Source organism: Leptosomus discolor, chromosome 19, assembly GCF_034619465.1.
Source record: "Leptosomus discolor isolate bLepDis1 chromosome 19, bLepDis1.hap2, whole genome shotgun sequence".
Classification (NCBI taxonomy): domain Eukaryota; kingdom Metazoa; phylum Chordata; class Aves; order Leptosomiformes; family Leptosomidae; genus Leptosomus; species Leptosomus discolor.
Window position 1 is genome coordinate 8237451 of NC_141409.1, and position 15963 is coordinate 8253413.

The window sequence follows — 15963 nt, forward strand, 5'->3', positions numbered from 1 at the left end:
GTGCAGGGCAGGCGCGGGGGGTCAATGCCGGGGTGGGCACAGGGGGTGGGTGCGGGTCCAGCCCCCCCCCCCCCCCCCTTCTCCCCCCCGCACCCTCCGCAGGACGCAGCGAAGTTCCCGCAGCCAACGGCGGGACAACAGCGCCCCCGCGTGGCCGCGGCGGGAAACGGCTGGACGGGACGGGACCGGGACGGGGACCGGGACAAGGACACCGGCGGGAGAGGGACGGGGCAGCAGCAGGACCGGGCCGGGGGCAAGCGGGCAGCCCGACCCTGACACCTCCGTCTCCTGCCTTGTGCTGGTCACCCCGACCCCGCCGCCCTGCCCCGGGCCCCGCCATCACGGTGCCAGCGCCGGCTGCGCCCATCTGTGCCCCCCTCCCCCGCGCCCCGACAGCCGCACGGTGCCGGGCTGAGGGCCGTGGGGCGCTGCCCCCGGGACCGGGGAGAGGGGGTCGGCATTGAGCCCCGTGGCCGCTCACGACGCGGTGTCGGCAGACGTCGGGGGCTCCGGGCCCCGCAGCGGGGCGGGACGGGCCTCTCCTGCCGCCCAGGCCCTCGCCGCGGCTCCCCCCCGGGGCGCCCCCCAGTTCCGTCCCAGTTTGTCCCAGTCCGCCCCACAGCGGACCTCGTCGTGTCTCCTCCTCCCGGGGCGCCCCCCCGCGGACAGCCGGTAGGAGCGCGGGGAGGAAGGGCCCGCCCCCCCGAGGTGACCTCACCCGAACGTCACTGCGAGCGCCGCCGTCTGGTTGGTGCCGGCGGCCGCCTGTCACGGAGGGGGCGGGACAGAACGCGGCCGCCGCCTGAGGTAACCGGCGGGGAGCCGGGGGGTCGCGGCCTGAGGGAGCGGGCGGGACCGGGCACCCCCCCCCGCCCCCGGGGCCGCTCCGCCGTGCGGTGCCCGCAGCGGCGGGGGTGGGGGGGAGAGGCAGAGGGGCCGGGGGGAACTGTCGGGGCCGAATCCGGCCCCCGCGGCGGGCAGAGCTGCAGCCCGGCGGCCTGCGGGGCTCCCGGGGGGGGACCCGGGCCGCAGCCGTGGATCGCGGGGAGCGGGGGGGGCCGCAGCCCCGATGGGGGGCACCGGGGAAATGGCTGGTTTAGGCCTTGAACCAGGAGCCGCCCCCTCGCACCCCCGCGGGCAGGGCTGGTGTAACACCCAGCCCCCCACCCCCCACCCCCCCCCGAGCGGGATGGGACCCCCGGTGCCCCCCGTGGCGGTCGCACCCCAGCCTTCCCCTCCTCGTCCAGGGGACGCCTATGCCCGCGCACCCCTTTTCCCTGCCAACACCCCCATCCCCCCGCCTGCAAGTGTCCCTAGGGGTGGGGGAATGGGCCGCACATTGGGGTGACCCCCCACACACACCCCAAAAGTGGGGAGGGCCGGTGTGACCTTCCCCCCCACAGGTGCAGAGGTCTGTGGAGTGAGCACTTACTTGCATGTCAGGCGGGGAGCTGCCACGTTTTGGGGGCTCTCGGGGCAGCAGGAAAGGGAGCTGCCAGCAGCAGGGTCCACACTGGGTAGAGCCATCTCACTGGGTGATCTTGACCCGTGCTGGTGGCCCGTGACACCCTGAAAAATGTCACCAGGGAGTCACCAAGATGATCCCAGGGCCAAGGAAGGGGTGACGCTGCCGAAAGGGCGAACCTGGGTTCCCAACCCATGAGATCGGACAGTAGCGCTGCCTAAAGCGGGGCCAAAACCCTCCACGCACCGGCTGCCCCCGTGGCTCAGCCTCCTGCCACCTCTGAGCTATGGGGCAGCACCGGCTTCTGCCCCGCAACTGCCCCGGGGAGGGTGCCTGTGGGGTCAGGGCGGCTCTCGCCTCCAGCTCCCTGGGGCTGCAATTTGGCCTTGCTCACACTTGCAAGACTAGAGGGTTGATTTGGGACTAAAAATCCCGTCTTTTCTTCCCCTAGATCACAGCGCAGACCGGCTCCCGGCCTCACCGAGCCAAACTGGATTTCCACCGGTGATCTGTAAGGTGAGACGCTGCGTCCCCCTGCTCCGTCCCCGGGCTGTTTGAGACCACGCGGGGCCACCAAAACTGCCTAAGCTGCCATAGAAAAGGTTTTGTGCCTAATGGGATATTTGCCAGCAAATTCAAGCCACAAACACTATATACTTCTTTATTTGTAAAGGTGTTTGAAGTCCTTGAATTTACCCTTTGGCCACCTTAAATCTAGTTTCTAATCCCCAGCACAGTTAATCAAATCCACAGTGGTTTGAATTACGAGAGGCCTGAGGGGGATTTATAGCTTGTATTGCTGATTATACCTTGACTTTATTATATTGCAAATATCTAACTTACGGTCACGGCTGAGATTTACAATCCTCAGGTAGGTGCTTAGGATAACTTTTAGCAACTCCAGATGTAATTGGAGGTGACTGATGGGGCTGTCGCCACAGATAAACATGTAATCTGTAAAACGTTAAGACGGGAAGAAGAGGCAGGATAGGTGAAAAGGGTGTCTCAGCCTTAAAAAAATAATAATATAATTGGATGTATAGCTGAGCAAGGCTCCAGGATGTCTGGTCTGGCTGAGGCATCCCTGCCCAGGAAGGGTTTTGGGCTTGTTGGCCTACAGAAAATACCAGGATTTAGATCATTGTTCTTTCTTGCTCTCAGCTGAAGGTTTCTAGGGTTTAAACTAGCCCTGGGGAGGGGGAAGGGGTGATAAATAGGAACTGGGGTACTCACAGAGCTGACGCCTGCCTCCCTGGTTCAGGGGGGCTTTGTGCCTGCGGCTCCTTCGGACCTGACCGGCGGTTTCTCCCCTGTCTCGGAGGAGCAGCGAGTCCCACGTGGGCACGTGCCCCTCGGCCAGCATGACGAGCGAGGTGGTGGAGAACGAGTTTGAGTTTTACTCCAAGGCAGAGAAGTACTGGAAGGACGTGCCCGCCACGGTGGATGGCATGCTGGGGGGCTACGGCCACATCTCCAGCATCGACATCAACAGCTCCAGGAAGTTCCTGCAGAGGTTTCTGCGGGTAGGTGGCATGGTCTGTCATGCTCCCAAGGGCCCATCCTTCTCCCAGCACGGAGCTGGGCTCTGCTCTTGGAGTTGCCCTGTGGGACCCTCCGTTGCGTGCGCGCTGGGAGAGCTTTGCCCTCCAATGGGTCCTCCATACCCCAGCCCCGTCCCGCGCGGTTGCCTCTGTGGTAGCTCGCGGTGGGATTCAGCCCCTCACGGTTGTTGTTCCAGGATGGCCCCAACCGGACGGGGACAACCCGCGCTCTGGACTGCGGGGCCGGCATCGGCCGGATCACCAAGCGGCTGCTGCTGCCCCTCTTCAAGACGGTCGACATGGTGGACGTGACAGAAGACTTCCTCACCAAGGCCAAGAGCTACCTGGGAGAGGAGGGCAGGCGGGTCCGCAACTATTTCTGCTGCGGCCTCCAGGACTTCAGCCCTGAGCCAAACTCCTACGATGTCATCTGGATCCAGTGGGTCATCGGTGAGGGTCGATGCGCATGTGGGGGGAGTCTCGCCAGCCTGTCCTCCATCCAGCTTCCCCCGAGGGGCAGGTGCCCCACGCACTGGGGAAAGCTTTGGGGAGAGCAGCTTGAGGTCTGCGTGAAGGATGAGCATCGCAGCGTGGGTGGGAGGCTGGGTTGGGGGACCTGCCCTCTGTGGGCACTACAAGGGCATTGCACAGCGGGGGGCTTTTCCCCCAGGCCCTCAGAGGCCAGGGCAGAGGTATGGGTTGGATGGAGCTGGACAGAGCCCGTGGGACACAAGTTGGACACCCCCAAGTTAAAGGTTTCACCTGCAAATGGCTCGAGTATTTGGCTGCCTGGATCAGGAGAGATCCCAACCGCAGCCTCCCAGTCTCCTGCCCTGGTCACCCCAAGCCCTCTAACCCCTGCTCTGCTCCTCCAGGACATCTCACCGACAACCACCTCTCCGACTTCCTGAAGCGGTGCCGTGCCGGCCTGCGGCCCAACGGCATCGTGGTTATCAAGGACAACATGGCTCAGGAAGGCGTGATCATGGACGATGTGGACAGCAGCGTCTGCCGGGACCTGGACGTGGTCCGTAAGATCATCCGCCGAGCTGGGCTGCACCTGCTGGCCGAGGAGCGCCAGGAGAACTTCCCCGATGAGATCTACCACGTCTACACCTTCGCCATGAGATGAGGGCGGTGGGAGAAGGTCTCTCCAGGGCCAGCTCGGAGCACGGGCCAGCACGGTGGTGCCTGCCAGGGCCGGGAGGGGTGAGGACCCGTGCCTTCACCGCGGGGTGGCAGACGGCAGCGAGGGTGTTGTGACTCCCTCTCTCCGGGGCTGGTGGCAAGGACGGGGCTTTGTCTTCCAAGTTGCTGCTGTTTGTGAAAAGAGGTGTTTGCCAAATACATTTTCCTGCTGTTGCACTTCTCCACGTGGGCTTTGTTGGACGCAGCGTTGGCTTGATGCCACCTTCGGGGACTCTGTACGGGAGCGAGAGGGTCTCCCCTGCAAGAGGAACGCTCCGTGGGCACCAGCAAGTTGCTGACCACAGTCGCCCAGGGCTCCTCTTAGCTCAGAGCACCTCTGTGCAGGCCTGGGCTCCCTTCCTTGCTTGGGTGTTTGACCCTTTCCTGCTCTTGAACTTGCTGCTGCTCACAGCAACAAGCTGGGTGAGGCAAACGGGAGAAATCTCTGCCCTTGCCCTGCGGTGGGTTGGGGAGGCACCACCGGGTTCTGGGGCTTTGCGGGGCCCCTCCTTTAAACCCTTGAGCAGGTCTCCCTCGTGTGCAGCTGGAGGAGCTGGATGTAATCCTGACTTCCCCACGTGCTCCTCCAGGGATAGGGGTAACCCAGACAAAGCCTGGGAGAGAGCTGGTGTGCTCTGGGCGTGAATGGGGAACCCGCTCTGAGCTGCTTCTGGACCCCCCAGCCTGCTAACCGCAGGCTCAGGGTGACGCCCAGCACCTCCCGCTCGAATGCTGTGACACTACAGCTGCTCCCCCAACACCCCACACCATCACCCAGCTCTGAACACTCGTGTCACCTCCTCAGCCATCTCCACATCATCTACCTGCGCCTGGCTGCTGGCTCGTGCCCACCTAACCCAGCACAACTGAGCCAAAACTGGTGGATGAGCCCAGGCGCAGACCCCAACTGCAGCCCATCCTCCAGCCGGGCTCACGCGATCCCCCCCCTCCCCGCAGAGCCCTCTCCTCCGCCCCATTACTCCCGCAGGAGAAACGAGCCCCTTGTCGTTATTATAAAAGGCCTGGTTTAATTGCTCATTTCCCATTCCAGACACCAGGGGAGTATTTATTTTTCTTTTTAATAAAAACATCCATTCATCAAGATGCACAGCTCCAGTTCCACGGGGCGGGAGAAGGTAAAACTCAGATGCTGCCAGGAGGGCAATGGGGGGAGACAACCCTTCTGCAGCCGAACTGGTGAATCCCAGATCCACCTGCTACAAACTGTACTACTCAGATTTTTTTCCTCTTTTCATCCTCTTCTGCATCTGTCCCCCACGACAAACAAAAACCAAAACAACAAGAGCTGTGGGGGGGCTCAGCCTGCGGCCAGTCTTTGGCACGGCACGAGGAAGCAGATGCCTAGAAGGGGGAGCCAGACGACTGTGGCAAGGCTGGGACACAGGACCTCCACGTGCAGCCCCAGCGTTTGCAGGTCCCAGTAGCAGCTTGGAAAGAAAACCCCCGAGTCCTGCTGCAATTTCTTGATCCTGGGAAGGAGGCACTGGAGACCACGGTCCTGGGAGCAGTCAGCAAGGGAAAGAGCCAAGGAATGGGGAGGGAGAAACAAGGCACTGCGCAGTTAGCTGCCTGTTCCTCATCCTTGCAGAGGGACACACCACAAAGCCAAGAAACATCCATTTGTCTGTTTTGGAGCCCAGCACCTCTAAGATGTCCTTGGCGGATGGCCCTCCACGTTGGGAAGATGGGGTGCTGCTCCCAGCAGAAACGCAGAGGGTGCGGAGCAGCCGGCCGCTGCTGCCAGCCCCACTCCCCCTCATGCCTGCCCCGTTCCTGGTTTCAGAAGCCTGCGAGAGCGAGGGAGGCCTCTGCACCCACGTGGAGATGCCAGACCTGCCTCCACCGTGGCTGCTCCCACCACCAGGCCTGGAGGCAGGAAACCAGGACACGGCCTGGCACAAGGAGCACCTCCTCTCCCAGCACCCAGAGGCATCTCGCGATTCCTCCGCTCACCTAAGGCACGGTGCTTCACCCACTCCAGGCCTGGCAAGGCTGGAAAGAGAGGGAACAGGCTGCCTGCCCAGTCCCACCATCCCAACTGCCCCACTGGTCCTGTCCGCCAGGCCTTTTCTTAAAACCCACACGAACCAGCTCTCTGCCCCAGTATCCAGCTCCCCGGTGCCCAGGGAGTCACGGGGGTCTGCCCACCTCCCCACAACGTGCCTCAGAGCAGCAAAGCCTCCACAGAGACGTGCACAGCGTCGTGCTCAACAAAGCACACCCCCGCCGAAAAAAGGCAGCAGACAGGGATGCCGTGGGCAGCACCGGCCAAGCCGCGGGCGCGTGGACGGCACGTGGACAGTCCACCTCTTGCGGAGAAAACCGGCCCAGAGCAGAGATTTGGTGGCTGTGGGCACACCACGACCGTGGAGCGGGGAGACGGAGAGGCATTAGCCAGGCTCAGAGGTCCTCGTGCCCAGCAGCAGCGTGGTCAATGAGGAGGTACCACTTCAGCCTGTCTGGAAGAGGTAGAGCCTTGATTTTGACATCCACTGGCCACGGTTTAAGGCGCTGCCGGATAAACACCCTGCAGAGATGTTTCAGTGCCTGCGGGGAGCGCTCCAGCTGCTTCAGAGAACAGAAGAGAGTCCTGATCTTCTCCCCGTGGTACCTGCAGCTGCTGGTGTTGACCTCAAAGTTGCTGGGCAGCTGGATGGCTTGTGAACTGGCCATCATGAGCTCCAGCAGAGTCTGACCCTTCTGGATGAGGTCTGTAGAGAAGCTGTCATCTTCGGAGACGCTGAGGTGTGAGCAGAGGCACTCAAAGACGATGTGGAAGCCCGACCAGCACGAGGGACCATGGAGGGAGCAGTTGTAGGCAGCACCTGACTCCAGCAAGAAACGCAGCAGCGGGAAGTGGCGTTTGAAGCTTTTGAAGCAGAGGTGGGTGAGGGACTCGGGGGCTGGGCACTCGCTGGGGTTGGCACCATGAGCCAGCAGCAGCTGTGTGACACGAAAGCAGAAGCGATTGATCACCTGTGCCTCCTCAGTGTTGCTGCACACCATTTCTCCCAGCAGGAAAATAACGTAGGTGAAGACGGTGTCACCATCTTTGGTGGTGGCCTGGACGTCGGCGCCTGGAGGAAGGGACAGAGAACGTAACCAGCGTTGCAGACAGTGAGGCCAGGACAGCGCTAACTCTGGCACTGCTGGGCTTTACTCTTGTTCCAGTGGGAAGATAAAGGACTTGAGAGGACAGTGCCTGTTGCTGTACAAAGAACCAGGCAGCGCTAGGCCTGGAGATGTTGTGTGTGAAGAGGGGAGAAGGTTGCCCTCACCTCCTTCCAACAGGAGACGGATGCTCTCGGTGTTGTGGATCTGGACACCGTCACTGCTGGCCAGGGCATGCAACAGCGCCGTCTTGCCTGCAACGGAGCAATCGATCAGTCAGGAGCAATAGGGTGACACCCCAAAAGGCAGGAAAGAAAACAACCCACCCCACCAACCAGATGGTCAGACACGGAGAGAGACAACCCTTCTCCTTCTGGCAGGGTTACGTTGTCCCCGTGATGGCGTACGGCTGTGGGGCAGGGTCACAGGCCACACGGACGGGGCTGGTGGTGCCCCAGAGGGGACATGCGCCACAGCAGAGCGAGTTTTAGAGCACGTGGGCACCACAGGGCCGTGGAAGCACGGCCCCACCCCATCTCCCGTGGGCTGCGCGGAGCTGGTTTCAGCCCCCTTCTGCGCCTGACGCAGCCACCCACCACACAAGGAGGAAACAGAGCGCTAGGGAGGTTCCGCAGCCTGCACCCAACTTCCAAACCAGTTTGTAACCAGAGAGCACTTGCAGCAGCAGGATGGAAGGACCCGGACCCCGTGCCCTGCTCCAGCCCAGCCCTGAGGGCTGACGGCGGGGAGCACCCAGGCTCGGGGAGCCGGCCAGGGCACACGGACCGTTTTTGTCAGCTGCGTTGACATCGGCCCCCAGCTGAAGCAGGCGCTGGAGGCATGGCAACCGCTCGGGCTCCTCGCTGGCCAGGTCGAGGGGACTGCTCTCGTGGATCTGCACAGAGCAAGGTGAAAAAAAAACTACTAGTAAGTATTAAAGGCTGCTGGCGAGTGCCTGCGGAGAGTCGCGGCTGGGGCTTCACCATGGCCAACATAACAGCGTATTTCAACCCATTCCCCAAATCCAAAGTGAACCTTCCCTGGCACGTCCACCACCAGGGAGAGGTTTGTCCACCCCAGCCTCCTCCCACCCATCACTCCACAGCAGAGGTGGGTTTGCTCGGCCAAAGGCAACCCGAACTTCTGCCACAGCAGCGGAGCGCTACGGACAACGGGCGCAGGAGGTCACCGGGGGAAGCGGCATGCGGTGAAGCCCAGGAGGTGGGCAGCAGGGAGGGCTGTCCCCACGCACCAATTCCTTGCAGCTCAGTCTCAAGGGGGCTCAGCTTGGCCAGGCCCAGGCAGCTAAGCACGTACCCGGTCTCTCCGGTTGATGTCGGCCCCGTGGTGCACCAGGAGCTCCACCATATCCGGCTGGTTGCGGAGCACCGCGATGTGCAGGGGGGTGTAGTACGTGACTGGATCTGAGGACAAAAAGCACAGAGTCAGAAAGAACTAAGGGCTTCCCCAGAACACCTGCCAAAAGTGGAAGGGGGCAGCTGGGGAGGGCCCCGAGAACACAGCGATGCCTGTGAAACCAGAGCTGTCACCGACACCCCAGGTCCTGCTTCTGCAACGGCTCCGTCTCTGGCAAAAGCCCTCAAAGCTGCAAACCGGCTCCCAAGCCCCCGGGCATCCCCCAGTCCATCCCTGCGGCTCGGTTCGGACAAGGGCTGCCATAAGGCACATCCGAGCTATCCCAGCAAGGAGGGGGGGGTCTGAGCTGGCAGCACCCCCTCTTTCTGCCCCAGCTGTCACCACCTCCCAGGGCAACTTCCCACCAGCTGGCTCCTCCTGGCCAGGCACAGCCCCCTTCCCACCAGCCTTACCTTCAAAGCTGAGGTCAGCGCCGAACTCCAGGAGGATTTCTGCGGCGGGGACGAGCCCCAGCTCAGTGACCTTCAGCAGGGCATAGCTCACACCTTCCTGGTAAAACGGGGAGTGGGTCTCCCTCTCCAAGACCCGTCTCACAGCCGAGAGCTGGCTCCTGTCGCTGCCCAGACAGGCAGGGCTTGAGACACACAAAACCGACTGGTTACTCAGCTGAACGGCACACACCTCAGGGGTGTGCAAGGGTCAAAGCAGCACCAGGGAAGAAGAGAAATCCCTGGTCTGCCCTGTTGTCTTGTCACCAACAGGTTGGCCGTGGGGTCAGCAGCATCAGGGTCGCAGCTGAGGCCCAGTTTAGGTTTTATTGCCACGGGTGAAGGCAGAAAGGGCTGTCCCTGGGGAGCACACGTAGACCCTGTGTTTGCTCTGCTCCACCCGCCCCGCTCCCAAAGAACAGCGCCAAGAGGAGGGCCCATGGGATGAGCTGCTCACCAGGACTGGGGTTTGCTCTCAGCCAGTGCTGTGTCTGACCTCGGCCGTACCACGGAGCTCCAGCCATCACTCCCTAAAGCACCACGTGGGCGTTTAGCCCCAAAGCTCTGCCCCAGTTACCTCTCCAGGGCGCTCTGCCGTTCCGCGTCCTGTATCGCCAGCAGCCCCAAGATCTCGTCTACCAGGGGCTGATACTCGAAGATGATCCTGCGGAAGCCGTGCAGGAAAGGCATCGTGCTCTGCTCTGAACACAGGCTGTCCAGGGGCCTCCAGCATGGCAGTGGTGTCTTCCCCCCCCGCAGGACTCCAGCGCTGCCTGGTTTCCAAAGGACTCTTCCCTCCTTTTAAAACAAACAAGACTTTCTACCAGTTTTGCATTTTAAAAAAAACCACAACCCACAGCCTTCTCCCCTCCCTCCTTAAGTGTTTCAAAAAGAGACCAGCACAGGGATCTCCTCCCACACACCACGGAGGTGGATTCAAATTATCTCCAGCACGCAGAGCCGTAAATTGGCGCTATCTGGGCGCAGGAAGAAAACACGCCAGGCGGAGCCCAGGCTCCGGCCAAACCCCACTTGCGGAGGCTCGGCCATAAACCCCCATACGCTGAGGGTGCCAGGGGGAGGGCGGCCAGAGCGGGACGCCTGCGACGGGCAAACCCCTGCCTGTTTTTGGGGGGGGGCGAGCAGCCCCTGCAAGACCGGGGGCTTCATCACCCCCTGCGACCCACAGGGACCAGCCCCGTGGCCTCCAACCCCCAGCGCACCGGGCGGCAAGCCCAAGGAAGCGACCGAGAGGCCTCTAAACCTCACTGCGCCCCACGGGGGCAAGCGCAGAGGCCCGTAAAACCCCCGGGACCCCAGGGGGGCCAACGCCAGGGGCCCCCGGGACCACTCCGAGACGGCCCCGAACGCCGCCGCACCCCGCGGGGGGCAGTCCCCGGAGCCGCGGGGCGAGCCCGGGAGTGCCCGCAGGGCCCCCACGCTCGCCGGTGGGGCGGAACCGGAGGCCCCAGCAGCCACCCGCCCCTCACGGGGGTCACCCGGGAGCCGAGACCCGCCGCCCCTCACCTTCCCCGGCCCCGCCGCCGGAAGCGGAAGCCGGCTGCGGCGGCGGGTGGGGCGGAGCCTCGATGGGGGCGGGGTCTTGTGGGGGCGGAGTCCCGCGAGGGGGCGGGGCCTCACGGGGGCGGGGCTGCGGCGGGGCCGGCAGGGGGCAGCACGCGGCTGGGAGCGGCGCAGCGGGAGCGCGCCCGGGTGGGGGGGGGGGGGCGTGCGCGGGCACGGCCTGGGTGCCCCCGGGGCACCCCCTCTTGCACGGACACCCCCCCCGTGCACGGACACCCCCCCTTTAAGGCGCACCAGCGCAGCCCCGCAGATGTGCACGGCTGCTCGCACGCGCACGGTGCACACCTGCAAGCGCGGGGGCGCGCACACACCCGCACAAGCTGGTGCGCGGGCGAGGTGTGCACACGCACATGCACACGCACACGCACGCAGCTCCATCCCCTCCCAGGGCCTGCGATGGCTTTAGGTCCGGCTGTGCCACCCGTGGGAGTGGCGGGGGTGGGGGGCGTGGGGGTGGTTTTGGGGCGGGGGGGGGGGGGGGTGTGATGCGGTCGTGCAACCCCATGCACCAGCCCAGTCCCCCACCCAGCACCCCGGGGAGCACCCACCGCCGGGGCTGCTCACACCCACCCAGGGCAAGCTCAGGGTGCTACGGAGCTGGCACCAAGCAGTTGCCACCTCCATGGAACTGGGGGTCCTGGGGAGGGGGGCTTGGGGGCTGCTGCCCGCGGCACCTTCAGACCCTCTCCTGCTGCAAAAGCCGGTGGGGGAAGCGTTAGGCCGGGATTTATCAGCATTATTGTCATCATCATTATTTTTATTGTTATTCTGGTGGAATTTCCAGGCGTGGGGAGCTCCGGAGGGCCGGCAATAACTGAAGCCGCCTTGGGTTTCCTATTTACGTATTTATTTTATTCTGGCGGAGCGCTTCCAGATTTCAGCAGGCAGCTGTGGCCCGGGGGCAGAGGGGGCGAGGAGGCCTCGCCAGTTGGGCATTTTTCTGACATGCTGTCACACTCCCCCCCCCCCCCCCCCCCCCCGTTTCTCACCCTTCCCTTCCCCACACAAAGTGGGGTGCCAGGGTGAGGCGCCCCAGCCCTGAGCCCACCTTCGTGGCAGGGCAGCGTGTCCCAAGCCCTTGGCAGAGCGGCTGCTGGCTCCGGTGCCACGGGGACTTGGTACCATGCAGTGGCACCTCGCTGGGCAGATGGCGTGGATGATCCCCACGCCGTCCTGAGTGGAGGTGGAAATAACCCCGTCCAAGTGCCCTGGGCAGGAAAAGCAGCAGGAGGAGGAACAGGGAGTGAGAATTTCTCCCTCCACATGAAGGATGCTTTATGCCCGTGTCAACCAGCTTCAAACTAGCACAGCCCAGTGAGGGGGACCCCAGGTCTGGTGGGCCGGGCAGCTGAGACCCTCCTTCTGGTCCTGAGTGCCTCCTTGCTGCCACCAGCATCTGGGCAAAGCCTGGACCCTCCATGGTTCCAGTAAAGCCCAAACCCTCCATGGTCCAGTAAAACCTGGACCCTCCGCAGCTGGGGTGGCAGTGCTGGGCACAGTCACTGTCCTCAGCTGTGTGGCACTGGTGGGGACCGTGCAGGGTCCAGCCCTCCATCAGACACTGTTTTGGGGGAAACTCTCCCCCTTGCGTTCTCCACCATGGTCTGGGAAAGGAGGGCTGGCAAGCGTGGGTCACCCCATTGCCAGCCGCCTCTGACCCCAGCCGTTTTGGCCCTGGGCATGAGAGGCAACCCCGGGCTGCCCCAACGTGCCCCATCAGCCCAGCTGAGCCCCCATGAGCCCCACAGAGGCTTTGCCCCCACCCCAGTACCCTGCCTCCTGGCTGGAAAGGAGGCTTTGGAGGTGCAGTGTGGGGCTAAACCCACCCCAAACCCAGCCCTGGGAGGTATCAAGCCCAGACACCCAAGGGCTGAAATCCTTCTCTGGCTGTTGGTGAGGCTGGTGAGGCATCGGGCACATGGGACCCCTTCCCGGGAGCATCCCTGCCCTGGGCTTGCCATGATCATGCCACAAGCCATGGCCTCTGGGGAGGTGACTCCCCGTCCCCACATTTCTTGAGTGAAAAAATCCATTTTGCAAATAGGGACATCGCTGGTGAGGTCAGCCGGGGCGTTTGAGTGCCCAGCCAAAATAACAGTGTCGAGATCTGCCCCATTCCTCCCCATCGCCTTGGCGGGGCGGACTAGGAAGAATGCGAGTTGGCTATCCATCAGGGAGACAGAGCAACAGCCAGCCGAAGAAAGAGGGGCATTTTAGGAGGAAAGCCAGGGAAATTTGATCATTAAGAAATCCTCCTGGCTGTCTGGGGGAATTTAATTAAATTGCTGGAAAGGGCTGTAAGCACATCTGGATCCAATATGTGCAGCTTTGATTTTTTTCTTTCTTTCTTTCTTTCTTTTTTTTTTTTTTTTTTTAGTTCACTCTTTTCCCATCTCGCTGTTGAAGGGGGGGGGGGAATAAAAGGGAAATAGCAGAGCCACAGAGTATTGGTTCATCTGGGACTGGGATTTCTGGCAGGGAAAGAAAGAGAGGGAGAGAAAGAAAGAGCAAAAGAAAGAGGCAGAAGCAGAGGGAATAAGAAAGCTGGGAGAAAAACCTTCACCAAGGGCCTGGCCGGGGTGTTCTGTAATGCCACAGACCGCAGAGACAAGGAGCTGAGAGGGAGCGGGGGGAGCTGTGGGAGCTGAAGGGGAGAGGAGGAGGAGAGGAGTTAGCCCAGGGCATGCTGCGCCTTCAGGGTCTGGCAGGGATGGAGGGAGAGAGAAGAATTGCTCAGCAGACACAGAAATGCCATTCGTGCCGGGAGCGGCAGGGCTGGGCATGGGGGGAGTCCTCCAGCAAGAGCCCCCAGCCGTCACCCCTGCGGGCAGGGCTGTCCTGACCCCTGCCCGGCCCCATGCCCTCAGTGCCGGGGGCAGGATGGGGATGCTCTGGTCCCCAGCCCCGGGTAGGACCCGGGGCTGGGCATGGCCCCAAAAGCCAGTCACTGGGTCCTGGCCAGGAACCATCAAGCCCCCACCATCTCCCATACTCTGCTCTTTACTCCGAACCTCCTCCTCACGGTGGGGCAGGGGTGCAGCTCCATGGTAAGTAAAACCCTTCCACCCGTGGGGGATGTGGGCAAGGCAGCCCAGTTTCTCTGTGTGATAATATCCATAGGGCACGATTTTGGGAATATTAAGGAGAATGAGCAGCCGGGTACCGAAGGGAGCAGCGCCGGCCCAAGCCGTGCTCCAGGGATGCTGCGCTGTCCCACTCCAGTCACTGCCACCGTCGGGGGGTGAGGAGGAGGGGGGCTGGGCTGGCAGAGCACGCCCGGACCCGTGCCACAGCGAGCGCTGTGGAAGCGTGAGATGTTATCACAGCATGAGAGAAATATCAGGAAACCCCTAGGAGGACACAAAGCGAGATCACCAAAAAATACCTTTTTCTTTTTCTTTTAAGAGAGAGGAGGGTGAAGGACTGGCAAAAAAGAGCCCCTTTCACCCCAAGGGCTGCAAACTGCACACCTGGCAGGCTCTGGCCAGATGGATCCTCACCCCAAGGAGCCTGGCATGGCCCTGCAAACTTGGTGCCACTCTGGTCCATCAGCCCAACAGCTGTGGCTCGGCAAAGCCGGGCTCTGAGCACACACCCAGCTCAGCAAAACCCAGGCGCCCATCGTCAGGCAAAGCCAACCTGCTTGGCTTCGTCTCCAAACCACCCGTGCTTTGCCCTAAACATGGCTGAGAGTCACCTTGCCAGCTCCAAGGTCCAGTTTTAATCACTTAAAACATACTTTTTACAAAAAAAATAGAGAGTTTGCACAAGAGAGTTAGGAAATGCCAGGAGAGTGGGTTTCAAACACTCGGGTCTTGCTTCAGATGCCTTGTGTGGCTGGTGGAGTTAAAAAAAAAAGATGTTGAAAAAAAAAAAAAAGGCAAATCCTACAGCTAAAAAGGAAATTGCATTAATACAGATTGTTTTATTTAAAAAAAGCAAACCCTGACCTCTACTTCAAAAAAGTCATTAGACATTCTCCTTCTGAAAGGCCGACAGGGGATATTACTGAAAGGCCAGTTAATTTCTCAATGACTTACTGTTCTTGCTCTGCTCATGGAAATGTGTAAAGAGTTGGAGGGTAATTTAAGGCACCCTGCAGAAAGGTGTGTAAATCTTTGCATGTCTAAAGAAACTTTACCAGACCGCTAGGATTGGGAAAAAAGAAAATGCTTGCCCTCTTTTTTTTTTTTCCTTTTTTTTTTCTTTTTTTTTACTTTCCTTTGGAACTCTGATCCCCTTTGATCATAAAAAAGGTCATATTTCACCCAAAAAATATCAGCAATCACAGGGCCCGAGGAAGTGCGAACCCAAGGGGGTTTCACCGACGATTATTCCCTCCATTTAATTATTTAATGCCACGAACTGAGGGAAAGCTGTCTCCCCTGGAAAAGCCAGACAGTTCAAGAATAAGGTCTGGCCCTGAACAAGGAGGAGGAAGAGGGTTATAAATGGGGCTGGGGCTGCTTCATGGGCCAAGACCAGCCGCCCTGCAGCCCCCCCCCCCCCAAAAATAATCACAGCAAGATGTTCCCAGACTCCGGGGCCAAGGGGGACATGCTGGGGGAAGGGTGGGGACCCTCGCTGGCCCAGTGCCCCTGCTGGCCCGAACTGGCCAGGAAGCATCTCCCACGGGTCACTGTCTTCCAAGGGGGTGTCTCTGTCCCCCAGGTTGGTCCTTGAGCAGCTTTTCCGGGACATGGTGTCATCCCCATCTTGGGAAGGGTCTGTCCCTGCAACCATGGTGGAAAAAAAGCAGGATTAAGAGGGTACCTGGGTGAGGAGGGGTGACACGGGGCTGTGCGGGGTCCCCCAGGGCCTGGTAGTCCCAGGGGTGATGCAGGCGTCTCCTCCTCGAGAGCACGGGGCAGCTGGGAGGGCTGATGGCAATATATGCAGCCTATATTCTAATACACGCATTGAGTGCGTAAGTGCAGCGCACGGCACTGCCCTGGCACCCTGTACCTCTGGGGACCCATCCAGCTGGGTGCTGAGCAGAGGTGAAACACCCACCCATGGGGAGCAGTCCCCAGGGAAGCGGGAGCAGAAAGCGGTGTGACACCAGCCCATGATTTACATGGCCAAGGGGGGCAGGACCAGGCGCCAGAGCTGACTCCCAAAGTGCCTCTAGGGCCAATAAATTGGGCCAATAGAGCCAATAAATGGACAACCCCCCCCCCCCCCCAAA

General features: G+C 61.4%; 2 protein-coding genes across 5 annotated transcripts; one reads left to right on the plus strand and one right to left on the minus strand.

Annotated features, from left to right (window-relative positions):
- The first annotated feature begins 781 nt into the window (after positions 1-781).
- On the plus strand, positions 782-4340 carry NTMT1 (N-terminal Xaa-Pro-Lys N-methyltransferase 1). 3 transcript variants are annotated; one of them, XM_086475748.1, is made up of 5 exons: positions 782-807; positions 1917-1981; positions 2727-2988; positions 3204-3456; positions 3882-4340. In XM_086475748.1, the coding sequence occupies exons 3-5, from the start codon at positions 2827-2829 to the stop codon at positions 4136-4138; spliced, it is 672 nt and encodes a 223-aa protein (XP_086331874.1). In that variant the 5' UTR covers positions 782-807; positions 1917-1981; positions 2727-2826; the 3' UTR covers positions 4139-4340. The 3 variants fall into 3 exon arrangements, with proteins under 3 accessions (XP_086331874.1, XP_086331875.1, XP_086331876.1); XM_086475749.1 differs by having other exon boundaries at positions 2793-2988; XM_086475750.1 differs by lacking the exon at positions 782-807 and having other exon boundaries at positions 1821-1981.
- A 2242-nt stretch (positions 4341-6582) lies between these two features.
- Positions 6583-9925, minus strand: ASB6 (ankyrin repeat and SOCS box containing 6). Of its 2 annotated transcripts, XM_009950196.2 has the most exons (6): positions 9769-9925; positions 9156-9337; positions 8644-8750; positions 8113-8221; positions 7494-7580; positions 6583-7292 (listed from the first exon to the last, which is right to left on the minus strand). In XM_009950196.2, exons 1-6 carry the CDS (start codon positions 9879-9881, stop codon positions 6616-6618), a joined length of 1275 nt encoding a protein of 424 aa, XP_009948498.2. In that variant the 5' UTR covers positions 9882-9925; the 3' UTR covers positions 6583-6615. The 2 variants fall into 2 exon arrangements, with proteins under 2 accessions (XP_009948498.2, XP_009948499.2); XM_009950197.2 differs by lacking the exon at positions 7494-7580.
- Positions 9926-15963: the final 6038 nt, after the last annotated feature.

Bases quoted from the DNA above. Each gene is read 5' to 3' on its own strand.
- NTMT1 (XM_086475748.1), top strand. From the start codon at position 2,827: ATGACGAGCGAGGTGGTGGAGAACGAGTTTGAGTTTTACTCCAAGGCA. The intron at 2,989-3,203 runs GTAGGTGGCATG...TTGTTGTTCCAG, and splicing joins TCCTGCAGAGGTTTCTGCGG to GATGGCCCCAACCGGACGGG. The intron at 3,457-3,881 runs GTGAGGGTCGAT...CTGCTCCTCCAG, and splicing joins CTGGATCCAGTGGGTCATCG to GACATCTCACCGACAACCAC.
- ASB6 (XM_009950196.2), bottom strand. From the start codon at position 9,881: ATGCCTTTCCTGCACGGCTTCCGCAGGATCATCTTCGAGTATCAGCCC. The intron at 8,751-9,155 runs GTAAGGCTGGTG...TTTTGTCCTCAG, and splicing joins CGCTGACCTCAGCTTTGAAG to ATCCAGTCACGTACTACACC. The intron at 7,581-8,112 runs GTCCGTGTGCCC...GCTCCGTTGCAG, and splicing joins CAACGCAGCTGACAAAAACG to GCAAGACGGCGCTGTTGCAT.